General features: G+C 40.0%; 1 protein-coding gene across 3 annotated transcripts in view; it reads right to left on the reverse strand.

Moving 5' to 3' along the window:
• The window catches only part of Dnajc13 (DnaJ heat shock protein family (Hsp40) member C13), a 117,524-nt gene that overhangs the window by 82,943 nt on the left and 21,089 nt on the right, over nucleotides 1–13,492 (reverse strand). For all 3 annotated transcript variants that reach the window (XR_008214028.1, XM_052718879.1, XM_052718871.1), the window contains exons 3-5: nucleotides 3,615–3,690; nucleotides 2,716–2,865; nucleotides 2,228–2,269 (exon numbers count right to left, since the gene is read on the reverse strand). Coding sequence is in view for 2 of the 3 variants with exons in the window: in XM_052718879.1 (XP_052574839.1) it covers nucleotides 2,228–2,269; nucleotides 2,716–2,865; nucleotides 3,615–3,690 (268 nt within the window). In the remaining variant the exon portion in view is untranslated. The remainder of the gene's footprint in view (nucleotides 1–2,227; nucleotides 2,270–2,715; nucleotides 2,866–3,614; nucleotides 3,691–13,492) is intronic.

A 13,492-nucleotide genomic window follows, 5' to 3' on the forward strand; every position in this document is an offset into this window, starting at 1 on the left:
GAGAATTCTGCAGAAAAGATAAAAGGATCTGTATCACTCAGGAAGATAGTCAGGGGCCTGATACTGGTTGACAAAAGGGCAGATGAGTGCCATACCTCTCCAGCAAAAAGGGCTTTGAGAGAGCACCAAATACGTGATGTTTACCTTTTCTTGTATGTATGCATTCCTACGAATGATGTATTCATGGGTAGGTGCATGTGGAGGTCAAAGGTCAACACTGGCTGTCTTTCTGTTGGTCTACCTTACTGTGACAGGGTCTCTCAGTGAACCTGGAGCTTACTGACTGGCTAGATGGGCTGCTCAGTGCTCTCCAGGAAGCCCCTTGTCTTTACCTCTCAGTGCTAGGATTACAAGCATGCACCTGGCTTGGCTTTCATGCACTGGGGAAGGGGCTTCTGAACTGAGGTCCTCAGGCTTGCACAGCAAGTACTTTACCCCCTGAACCATCTTCCCAGCACAATGGTGCTTTCCCATTATGCTTGCTAACATACCCAAACTCACTCTGCAGGATAGTCTCCATTTCTCTCAACTGAGAGCAGCTGCTGATGGAAATGTATCATTATATTTCCTAAAGGACTTTGAAAGACCATAATTTGAGTATAGCAAAGGTGACAGCAGGCTCACGACCAAATTCAACTTACGTAATCACCGCTTAGCCCAGTCAGCATTTGAAGTGGAGCCCCATCTTATTCTGGGGAGGTATAAGTGCCACATCCTCTATTTATACTGTTTCTACCTCTAAGTTTGACAAGTAGTAAGTGACTGGAGTTAACTGCTACAAAGGGGAGATTATAGACCAGTTTCAGATGCAGCTGTCATCCAAAGAGACACAGAAAATTCACCTGAGATAATTATGATATGCACACCAAGTTGTGATTTACAGAAACCCGACAGAAGCTCCTCCATGACAATAAACAAGCAGCTCGTCAGCTGACATGAAACTATTTGAAATGGCTCCTGGGCGACCAGCCAAGGGCTAGCACTGAAATAAGCGAGGCTCTGGAAGCTTAAGCCAACAGAAAAATGTCCACAGAAAGAACCCGAGTTTAACAGGAGAGGGCCAGTTCTGTCAGCACATCAGAATCCACTTCTAACTTCGGCAGAGATAGTGGTTCCCACCAGTGCTAGAATAGAAGGCTTTATTTTCCCTGTTAAGAAAGTAGAAACAGCCAGGCAGTGATGCAAATCTGCAATCCTCATTACCTGGAAGGCTAAGACCAAAGATCATCTGCCTGGGCTACTGAGGGAGGTCAAGGCCATCTGTGAGCATCTTACTTAGACCCTGTTTCAAACTTTAGAAACTGAGGAGTACAGGCAGAGTTTGGTGTGGAGAAAGGTTAGGTTTAATCTCTAGTACCAGGGGGAAAAAAGTGCAAACAAGGGTAAAACCCATTCATGGTTAAGAATATGAATATTTCATGAGAAAAACCGAAAGTCCTCATCCCTTCTCCCCAAAGTCTCTGGTTTAATTTAAGTTCTGCGGTGACAGGCTAGAGAGACCTGGCTGGGAACTTCAGGACTCTAAGCAGCGTGACTTTCCCCAAAGCTGCTAGCACCATGCTGGATTTCACTCAGTACAAGGCAGACCCAATTTGGGGGCATGCAGAAAGACAGTACCGAACCTCCCAGACCTCAGACCTTCCAGAAACCAAACTGCTACCAGTTCTAACAGTGCTGCTGCAGTGTGGCGAGGACTGGTGTCACTGTGTGGAGTGCTGGAAGAGCACCTGAATGGCAGCACTCCTTGGAGGTTTATGTTCTGTGTAACTGAGTGTCTTAGCTGCATGTGAGCCTGTGCTCCATGTGTGCACCCAGTACTGGCAGAGGTCAGATTCAGGTTATTGGAGCCCTTGGAACTTGGAACTGGAGTTTTGGTTGGTTGTAAGCTGCTATGTGGGTGCTAGGAACCAAACCCAGGTCCTCTGTGAGAGCAACAGGCACTCTCAACTGCTGAGCCAGCATTCTAGCCCCTATACCATTTTTAACACTCTGGTTTTTCAGTGGGTGATTTTTTTTTCCTTATCTGACAAAAATAACTGAAATCTATTTCTTGATATTTGAGTTTCCCGTTAAACTACAATTCATCTCTTTCTCATGTTGTTAAGAGGCATTACAGTTGTATTTCCTTTGGGTTTTACTGTAATAGGAACACATAGGTTATGGAATGATTTCTACAATGAAGGCAACATTTAATCACGTATGCACACTGATAAATGTCAAATCTTACCCTTCCTGTGATTTTTCCCTCTGCAAAGTCAGTTCTAAATCTCTGTAAGAGAAAACACAGGTAGGGAAGGCTCATGAGTCAGCCCTTTCCACCCCAAACAGGTAAAAGCTACAACTCGGTAATTATGATGCTAAACTACATTAAGAAAATTATAGTTTAATCAAGTTAATAATTAATCAAGACTGTGGGGATTTACTGATGAGCAGAATAGATTAAACATACAATGCTTTTTCTTACATATATATTCAAAAGACTAACACACTATTAAATACAAACGATTTCCAGGTTTTGTTTTGTTTTTCCTTGTTTGTTTGTATGGGAAAGACAAAGTTTCAGTGTCAAGTTAAAGGTTAATAAAAATAAAAAGCAGAGGAATGGGTACAGGGTCAGAGAGCAGAGTGGGCACAGGGTCAGAACTCAGGACTAAATGTAACCACTTCACTTCTAGAAGTGGAGGGAGACCTAGTTTGTGACATGGGTCTTCTCACCAAAGCTTCCGTAAGCAGCTCTGTTCTGTGCTCTGTAGAAAACTTCAATGTTTCTGACTTTTTCCCACTGCCTTTACGAAACGTGAGGTTGAACTCTGTTCCTTGTCCTTTTCCAACAGGGCTGATGCTGCAAATGTCTCCATAAGGCCACTGGCAAAAAGAAAGGAAGCCTTTAACTTCTGCTCTAAGATATCAGATGCAAAGTTTGTTTTCATTTCTTTCATTACATATTCACTGCTTAAAAGAACAATATTTTACAAATATAGAAGGTTGAGGAGTGAGGAGCAGCGCCTATAGCAATTCCACAACTCAGGTTCTCCTAAAGGTTTTTAATTATTAGAGACAACAACAACAAAACTGTATTGTGATTTTAATGCTATTAATATAAAGCAATTTAAGTACGTGAAAAGAATTAGGGAATAACATTTCACAATTGTACTCATTAAGAAAGACATAAAAAACATGCATAATTTAGAATTAGAAGAAGCTGGGCTATTGTTAAGCATGTTTATGTATCCATTTTCAATTAGTCTTCCTTTACAAACAAATCATTCTAGTTCTTTGGCAAGTCTGTGAACAACTACATGTGACATAACTAATATGCCTGAATAATAGTAACAACTTTAGAAATGAACTAATTTTATGTAAGAGATGGCTAGAAACAGTAGTAACATATATAAAAGCCATTCCTTTGAGAGCCTAGAAAGCGCGCGCGCGCGCGCGCGCACACACACACACACACCTTTCTTTACTTCTAGTCCTCAACACAAAGCATATGCAAACACGTATCTTCAGACTGACATTTCTCTCCTGAAGTGTTGATTTCAGCAGGTAAAATGGGCTGTAATCTAGGCTTTTAAAGGTTCACATAAACCCCTAACAGCTTCTAACGTAATTACCTGATTTGTTACTTCTAAGGTATTAGGATTATATGTAGTAACTGCATGAGTTCCAACTGAAAAGACTCGCTTATACCTACAAGGAAAAAGAAGCTTACATTTAGTTTTAAACAATTTTTTTTAAGGAAAATACATATGATAGTAACATTAAATGAACATTTCAATAGATAGATATGTATTGGCTGATCAATGGTGATTTTAATGTCTTAAACAGTTACCAGAATTAAATCCACCCATCATTTATTTTAGTTGGAATTATTAATATTCCTGCATAGAAAATAGGACTTCTGCACAAATGCAATGATGTTAGCACAAATTAAGCTGGTAAGGCACCAGCCAAGGATGCTGAAAGAATTCCAAATAGGACATTTTTCTTTTAACAAGACACTGCACATGGCTAATTCCTCCAAAGTATCCTTTCATCAAAACCGCAATGGGAAGGAAGGAAGGCTATGGCCTGCAACTGCTCACTACAGCACATAAAGGGACGTTAATTCCTATTTAAGCAACTACCTGTTATGCTTCTGGGCTGCAACCTTAAACACATAGGAAGCTTGCATCACAGGCAGGCAATTTTTCACTTCTCATTTTACTACCTTTACTGAAAGTAACATACCCAAACAGGAAAAATCACTTAAATTATCAGTAATTCTGATGAAGAGGAGCTCATACTGATGATAAAAGTGGAAATTTAACTAGAAAAATATTTAAAAATAAAGACAGCTCTTTAGATAGAAAACATTAGCTAGAATAAGAAAATGTAAAAAAAAAAAAAAAAACTAGGAATAAAAAAATTCATTACCATATAGAATTAAGAAAAAAATACTCTCTGTAATAGTCTATGCAGATAAATTTCAAAATTAAGAACAATCACTGCACAGAAGAACTTCAGAAAGCTGTTAAGAATGACAATATCCGAAACAGCAGACTCAGCAGTCTCCAGAGTGAAGAAACTGACCACACCCATGCTTTAAAATCTGCAGACAAGAGTGACGGCAGCATCTTAATTCTTTGAAGGATACTGAACCCAGCAACTAAACAAGGAAAACCCAGGCACTGGTTTGTTTTTAAAATAAGCATGAATAATAACCAAGTCACTTCTTAAAATTAAGGAAGATGGTTTATTTCAGAGAAACAAATTTCAGTTAGGAAAAAAAACTATTCATGACTGGTAACTATTGAAATACTTGTATGCAGTGGTATTTTTAATGATAAAAATGGACACTAAGTAAATCAAATACTTTCCAGACCTCTAAGCTTTTCTGCTTTTAACCAATATACTAAAAAGATGTACAGTATATTAACCAAAAGCTACTACTAGACTCAAGAGGAACACATCATGCTTCCATTAAAGACAAAGTAGCCAACTGTCCTGATAATAGGTTATAATATTTGGAGAGTCTATGCCAATGCTCTTGCTACCCTCCAGAACCTGATAGTGATACCCCATTGTGACGACACCATGGAAATAGCAAGCTGGCACTGAGCTGGAAGCTTCATTCCTACTGGCTAGCCTTCACAGTGTTTGCAGGTGCCATACATACTATCAAAGGAGAAAAGTAATCAACCTTACCCAGCTATGAACTGTGGGATGACTACAGTGATGACTGACCCAGCAAGAAACGTCCACTGGCACAAGAGTGGCACAATCACCATGGGTATAACGAACTACTTTCTGATTGGATTTAAGACCTACTCCACAACATGAACCCCATACCTCATACCACTGTCAGGCCAAGAACCTGTGACTAAACAAGTCATAGCCCCCAGGGGAGAACCTACTACTATTATTCTACTAGATGGCCATAGTATTAAGCTGATTCTTTAATGACTTACTGTTATACCCATAGATTAGTGCATCTCTCAGCCCTCCTCAGAGAAGTTTCTATCTGAAGAAGATGGTGATCAACACAGGACTCACAACTGGTTAGAGTGCTAAGAGTGTGGACTGTTCAGTCCTAAACGACACATCAATATCTATATCAAACCCCCTTCTCCCAAGGCTTGGGGATCATTGTGGAATAGGGGTGGAGAGAATGCAAGAACCAAAGGTGGTGAATGACTACAAGGAAACGGTGTCTTCCAGACACAGCAGGTCCACTTCACATATGAACTCACAATTGTGACATAGACAAAACCTGTGTAAGATCAAGCCATACCAAATCCTAACATGGAGAGGAGAGATGGGCATATAGTGCTACCCTGACCAAAAAAGCTACTGCCAATTAATAGCTGCTGGGAAAGGGAGTCAGTTTAAGCATACAGCCCCTGTTAATCATGCACACTTCAATGAAGGTCACATATGCAAGACTATATGAGCAGCACAAACTGAACTTGATGAGTACTAAAAACAAACAAACAACTCAGCATATTGTATAATAATAATGCAAAGTTATTTCCATGTGGGCAAAAAAAAATGATAGGATGTGAATTTTTATCAAGAATAAAATTCATACTATATCCACCCCCCATTTTTTAAAGTCTAAAGTAGAACAAGAAACTAAAGAAATTATTTCCTTCAAACAGAACATTTCTCCCCAAGGTGAAGTAAGGGTCAGGTGACTGGTGAAGTAGGCAGGACTTATCTCCATAGCTAGTCAAAAAACTTCAAAGGATTAGTCAATTAATAGGAAGTAAAAGAAATACGAGGCCCCTAAAATTGATATTTGGTCTGAAATATAAAATGAAATTAAATGTTCAATAGAAATAAATTCACAAATCCTATTACTAGAATCACCTTTGAGAGTGAAAAATCAGAATCTTCATAATCCAGAAATAAGACAGCAGGACTGGGGAGGCTGCTATGGTCGGGGAGGCGGCCATGGTCGGGGAGGCGGCCATGGTCGGGGAAGTGGCCATGGCCAGGGAAGTGGCTATGGTCAAGCACTTGTGTGGTCAAGTGCTTGCCCTGTGAACACTGAGGAGTATGGATACCAGGGAGTGCTGGGTGGGGACGGTGATCTGCCTGTAAGTCCAGCCTTGGAAGACAAAGACCAAGGTCTGCAGAGCAAGCTGGCTAGGGAGATAACAGCTGGCTCTGGGTTTGACTGAGAGACCCTGGTCATTGAACAAGATGAAAGAGCATTGAAGGTTGATTTCTGGTATCAACCTCGGGCCTCCACATGAACATGAACACACAGAGAGAGAGAGAAAGAGAGAGAGAAAGAACATGCATGCATACACACATACATGAAAAAAAACCCCACTAAGACTATAGTGGAGAGAGAGAGAGAGAGAGAGAGAGAGAGAGAGAGAGAGAGAGAGAGAGAACATGCATGCATACACACATACATGAAAAAAAAAACCCACTAAGACTATAGTATTGATTTCATTTTGTGAGTGAAAAGAATAGCAATAGCAATAAAAAAAAACCCAAGAATTAACTGCTATGTGGTATTTTTTGAGGATCAAGTAAGAAAATGCTTTCTCATCTTTCCTACCATACCAAGCCCCTAACATCTGTATTAATTTGTAACTGATGGCAGTACTTATTCCTATATTTTATGTGTCATGTGACGTCTCAATACTGTGTACATTGTGTAAAGCTCAAACCAGAATATACGTATCTATCTTTCTGAACATTTATCATAGCTTTATGATGAAAACATTGAAAATCCTTCTATTTTGAAATACGTCACTGTTATCCTGAAACATGCCACTATGCTACATCACACTACAACTTTGCAGCCTCATGTGTACTACAGAAGTACTTGACACTGATGTCCTACTCCTAAGTGCCCCTCATTATTCCCCCTCTTAAACCAGGGTAAGTACCAATGTATTTTCAACTGCCGTGAGATGGACTTTCTAAGACTCCACCTGTGCGAGCTCCACATAGTACCCACCTTTCTATGCCTGGCTTATTCTGATCTTCAATTCCACTCATGCCACCAAATGACAATTTCATTCTTTTTATAGCTGAATGGTATTCCATTGTGCATATGTAACACACTTTATACATCTGTCAGCCGACGTGCACTTAAAATGTCCTACTTCTTGGCTCCTGTGAATAGTTCTAAAATAAGCACGAGAGTGAAGATGTTTATTTTCTTCAGAGTTGTCTCTTGTTTATGTACCCACTAGTGGGATTCCTGTATCCTACACTAGTTCTGCTTTGACAGTTTAAACTATACTAATTTACATCCCTACCAACAATGTCTAAAGGCACCTTCTCTATCTAGCATCACCAGTACTTATCTTTAGTTTTCCTGATGATAGTCATTCTTACTAAAGTGAAATGATACCTTGTGGTTTCATTTACATTTCCCTGATGATTAGTGACATTTTCTTCACGTGTATGGCTATTTCTATGTCAGTATTTAAAAACGTCTACTTAGGGCTTTTGTCCCCCACTTCTGGCTGTTCAGTTCTTGGAGTTCCTTACATATTCTGATTATTAGCCCCTGGTAAGTGGTATAATTTGCAAATACATTCTCTTATTCCATAGCTTGTCTCTCCATTTCCTCTTGGTTATGTGGCAGGTTTTCAGTCTGATACCATGTGTTTATTTTGTTGTTATTTCCCATGCTTTAGAGGTCTTGTTACTCCCTTCTGCCCATCCCCCCAAATCTTGACCATTCCAATACCTTGAAGTATTTGTGTTTTCTTCTCAAAGTTTTGAGTCTTTAAATTCACTTGGAGTTGGTTTTTCTAATTTGTGAGAGATGAGGGTGCAGTCTCATTTTTTCTGATTGTGTACATGCAATTTTCCCAGTAACACACACTGTAAAGGCCATCCTTCCTCAATGTATATGCTTAACATCACTACAGATACCAGGTTTACAGATACCAGGTTTACACCCAGGCTCTATTCTGCTCCATTGTTCTGTTTCTATGCCAGCTCCATGCTACTTCAATTACTACAGCTTTGTATAATTTGAAGTCAAGGAAAGTCTTTCTTTTCCCACTGGATGGCTTTAGCAATCTGGGGTTTTGTTGCAGTTTTGTTCGAATTTGAGAATTTCTTTTCGTTTGGTGAGGAGTGTCATTGGCATTTTGACACAGATCATTTTGTGTCATCTTTTTGAGTAGTTCAGAGTCTCTCTGTCTCTGCACATAGTCATCTTTTTACTTCAACGTCTTTCTTCTGTTTAATTTTCACTGCAGAGACCTTTCATTGCTTTGGTTATATTTAACCCCTATTTATTTTATTGTAGCTGTTATAAATTGCACTGCACTCATTTGCTTGGCATTTTCTTTGTGAAGGGATGTTTCATTTGTCAGGTGCCTGTACATCCACTGAGGGGACTATGTGGCCTGTGTGTTAGTTTCAGGACACAGTGCACCACTAACTGCTCTGTGCATACTTGAGATGTCTCCCACGTAAGCACTGTGGAAAAGAAAGCCCTTTACTGTGCTGTTGGGGTGGGTTTGCTAATACCTGGTTGAAGAGGTTTTGCACCCATGTCCACACAAGGATGTCACAGTGGTTTCAATCCCTTTGTCTCCTGTTTCATTGTCATCACTGTTCTCACACAACTCTTGTCACTGAAATCAGTGTGGTCTTTCTGATGTGATGGTAGGATTCTGTATTTTTCAACACCCTGCCTAGTCAGGTAGGCAGGAGTCATGAGAAGCTGCTGAGCACTTAGCATGGATAAATACAACTGAACTGTATGTGTAATTCAAATATAATAAATTCTGATTAGAAAAAAGCCATATGGAATTAAATTACAAAAGAGACTAAACAAAGCAGAATCCATGAGAAATTCATGACAAATATAATCTAAAGGAATATAAAAATATGTACCTTTTCCCTCAAGTGAAAAAATTAATACTCATTACTGACTTGACCCATGACACCTGTTCCCTTTTCATTTGGGAACTAAAAATATATATACATATAACTATCTGACTAAAGGGAACAGACATTTTAGATTTCATAATTCACAGACTAGTGTAACATAGTAACTTATTTAAAAACAATTTCTACTACCTATTAGTTATACTATTTAATATTAGAAAACTAATGGCCAAGAAATGTTTTTTTCTCATATACCTAGATTTTTAATAGAGAAAGCTTTTATAAAACATATTTCTGCATAATTTTAATTCCTGCAAATAAAAACTGCTGTAATATCCTTAAATCTTCTAGTCTTTATGAATACTATTATCAACTTCAAATAACTTTTATAGCTGGGTAGTTGTGGAGCACCCCTTTAATTCCAGCACTCAGGAGGCAGAGGCAGGCAGATCTCTGAGTCTGAGGCCAGTCTAGTCTACAGAGCAAGTTCCAGGACAACCAGGGCTACACAGAGAAACCCTGTCTTGAAAAACCAAACAAACAAAACAAACACAAACAAAGCCTTTTTTTATTTTTGGTTTTTCAAGACAGGGTTTAGCCCTGGCTGTCCTGGAACTTGCCCTGTGGAAACAAGCTGGCCTCAAACTCAGAGATCCATCTGCCTCTGTCTCCCGAGTACTGGGATTAAAGGCATGCGCCACCACCACCTAGCAAACAAAACCCATTTTTACGTCATGATTTTCACATGTGGTCTCTTTTTCTTTACAGGGGAAGGCACATATGTCTGACCAAAACTGTTTCAGCATCATCACAGAGAGGGCCTAACACTGAGCTGGGTTCAACGACGTGACAGTGAATAGGAAAAACAGTTCTCCTGAGATGCAAGAGACTTTTCCATCACTATCAGGAAGTTCATCTCAGACCTGGGTAATTACCCTACTCAAATAATTAGAAACATGGCTATATCAATGCAGACAGACATCACAAACACTGGGATATCATCACAGTGTCAAATTGCTCTGCAGAAAATTTCCATCATCTAGTTTTGTCACAGGAAAGAAAACCCAACTTTCCTATCTTATAATAAAGTTAGGTATAAAATAAAGGTTACTTATAAAATAATGGCTCTCAAGTGATTGAGGTCTTGCGACCTATATATACTGCTTTTTAAAAAAAAAAAAAAAAGGAAAGATCTTTTTTAATTGGGTGCATAGATGTGTGTCTCTGTGTGGGTTTGTATAAGTGAGTGCTGGCACCTGTGGAGACAGGAGGCATCAAATGAGCTGCCCATCATGGATGCTGGGATCCAACTTGGATTCTCCACACTAGCAGTACATGAGCTATCTATCATTCCAGTCTTGTATATTAATTTTAAAGTTTAAAATAACTCTTTCGATGGCCTCAAACAAAACAAAACAAAAACAACCAAACAGACTTATTCAGTTAGAAAAAAGTAGTTTATGTCAATGAAAGTAAGCCCCATAAAATAAAGCATAACCTTTCATTATACTGCAAGAAAGGTAGCAATTAAAATTACCCACTACTAGTGCAGGGAGCTAACTTGTCTGACCTAAAAGTAATGGTCTTAATTTCCCAATTCTGTAGATACTGACAATTGGTCCTCACAAGTAAACTAGTACATACTTCCTCCAAACAGTCCAAACTCCATCTTTCAGCTTCACACAGACCTCATGTAATTCTTCTCCCAGTGAGACTTTCAATATGAGTTCTTCCTGCTACACACTGGGCATTCAAGTCATTTCAGGATAGGCTTTGGGCTGCTAATTTCTCAAAACCCTCTAGTATTTTCACAAAATCTAGGATTTTTTTTTTCATTTCATTAGTAAAAAAACTCCAGTTCCTTGAAGTACATGTTAGGCCATCTAGTATTAAAATGAAAGACAGCTGGACTAGAGAGACCCTCGTTGTTGGAAGACTGACAATGAGCACTGCAAAGCCCTTGCACGACCTCTGGGGACGTGGACCTGACTAGGGTGATGCAGGAATCCAGAAGAGACACACAGAAAGCTAGGAGTCGGACGGGTTTGAGCTCTCGTACGGAGATGCCTTGGCACCCTCAAAGCTCAACGGGTTTATTACACAAAGCTGAACAGAAAGGTGGGGTTAATGCTGTGGGATGGTCTGTATGTCAAATGTGTTGCTGATTGGTCAATAAATAAATCACTGATTGGCCAGTGGCCAGGCAGGAAGTATAGGCAGGACTAACAGAGAGGAGAATTGAGAGAACAGGAAGCTGGGTGAGAGAGACACTGCCAGCCGCCATGACAAGCCACATGTGAAGATGCTGGTAAGCCACGAGCCATGTGGCAAGGTATAGATTAATGGAAATGGATTAATTTAAGCTGTAAGAACAGTTAGCAAGAAGCCTGCCACGGCCATACAGTTTGTGACCAATATAAGTCTCTGTGTTTACTTGGTTGGGTCTGAGTGGCTGTGGGACTGGCGGGTGAGAGAGATTTGCCCTGACCGTGGGCCAGGCAGGAAAACTCTACCTACAGGTTAATGACTGCAACTAGACAAGGAAGTGGGTTTATTACAGAGATAAACAAGGAGGGAGGACTTATGGTACACGGTTAGATCAAAGAGACAGGTTTTTTCTATTCTTGGAAGGAGCTGTCGTTGTAGGGGAGAAGTCTTCGGGAATAGAAAGGTATGGTGGACAGTTTCTGCATACCATCAACACTCACACTCGGTTCCAAGGATCTGATGCTAGGGTCCTTGACATGGAAAGCTCATATCAACAAGACACATTCACTCCACATACTCAGGATTTCCTCCACTTCCTACAAGGCACTGTTGCTACAGGAGGCACCAGAGCATAAATGTTGTGCCCACCAACTCTGCAGTCACGCTGCCTGCATTCAAATACTTCATGGGCTATTCATCATGCCCTCAGATAACTAAGTGAGTTTCTTCATTTGAAAGATGTGGGTAACATATATATTTACCACATAATATAAGAATTAGAAGAAATAATGCATCTTGGGGCTTTGAACCTATGTGCCTCCCACATAAGCAAACAACCAATCACTGTTAGCTAGTCCTATTGCTGTTTTTCTGCTGGAGGAATGAATATTAATTATTGGGTGAGGATTTTTAATTTTTTTTTTTTCGAGACAGGGTTTCTCTGTGCAGCTTTGCGCCTTTCCTGGGACTCACTTGGTAGCCCAGGCTGGCCTCGAACTCACAGAGATCCGCCTGCCTCTGCCTCCCGAGTGCTGGGATTAAAGGCGTGCGCCACCACCGCCCGGCTGGGTGAGGATTTTTAAATTCCAGGGAAAAAAACTGATTATGATTCCATGTTTTAAATATTCCTTTACTGATCATGACTGCTTCAGGACATTAATACTTAAAACACAGAATAAAAGGAGTGGGCAAATCTGTCTTTCATCTGGTTATACCATCAGGATACTCAGTTTCTGGTAAAAATCTACTTTACCTAAAAGGGCTCATTCTCATTAAAAAGCTGTACTCCCCAGAGAAGAGAAACAACAGGTAAGAGAAACTCCAACCTCTGTCCTAATAACTCAGCAAGTTTCCCTCCTTTCTTATAAGGGCACCCCATGAAATGGAGCATTTTAAAGGCCTTAGGTTCTGAGACAATCAATGGCCATAGTCTTTCTCAGATCAGATGGAACAAAATTTTTGTACACGGTAAAATATAAGATTGCCAAAAAGATGTGATCCAATTTATACTTCCAAATCCCATTGTGCCTGGTAGTAGCTACAGAGAGCTACATAGACAGAACATGAGGAGAATCAGGATGGACCCATCTGAGGCTTGTAGCATCAAAGCTAAGACACAAGGGAAACAAGCCCTTCAGGAGCCCTGTGGTCACTAGAACTACTCAAGTTTATAAACACCAAGAAGCAAAGAAAAAGGCACCTCTTCTCTTATCCAACTCTTATTCCTGAACGTAAGCATAAAAAATTACCAGCTTTCACATTCCTCAACCCCTCCCTCACTCCACTGACTCTAATCATCACAACTGTCCATAATGTGGTGAGCATCTGTCACTCACTGAATTTCACAGACCAATTGCAAATTTTCCTAACATACTGTACTTAAAATCCTGTTTGAAAACTAAAATCCCACTCAAATTTACAGCATCTG

This window comes from Peromyscus californicus, unplaced genomic scaffold (genome assembly GCF_007827085.1).
Source record: "Peromyscus californicus insignis strain IS unplaced genomic scaffold, ASM782708v3 Scaffold_11__1_contigs__length_118956290, whole genome shotgun sequence".
In the NCBI taxonomy this organism is placed as follows: domain Eukaryota; kingdom Metazoa; phylum Chordata; class Mammalia; order Rodentia; family Cricetidae; genus Peromyscus; species Peromyscus californicus.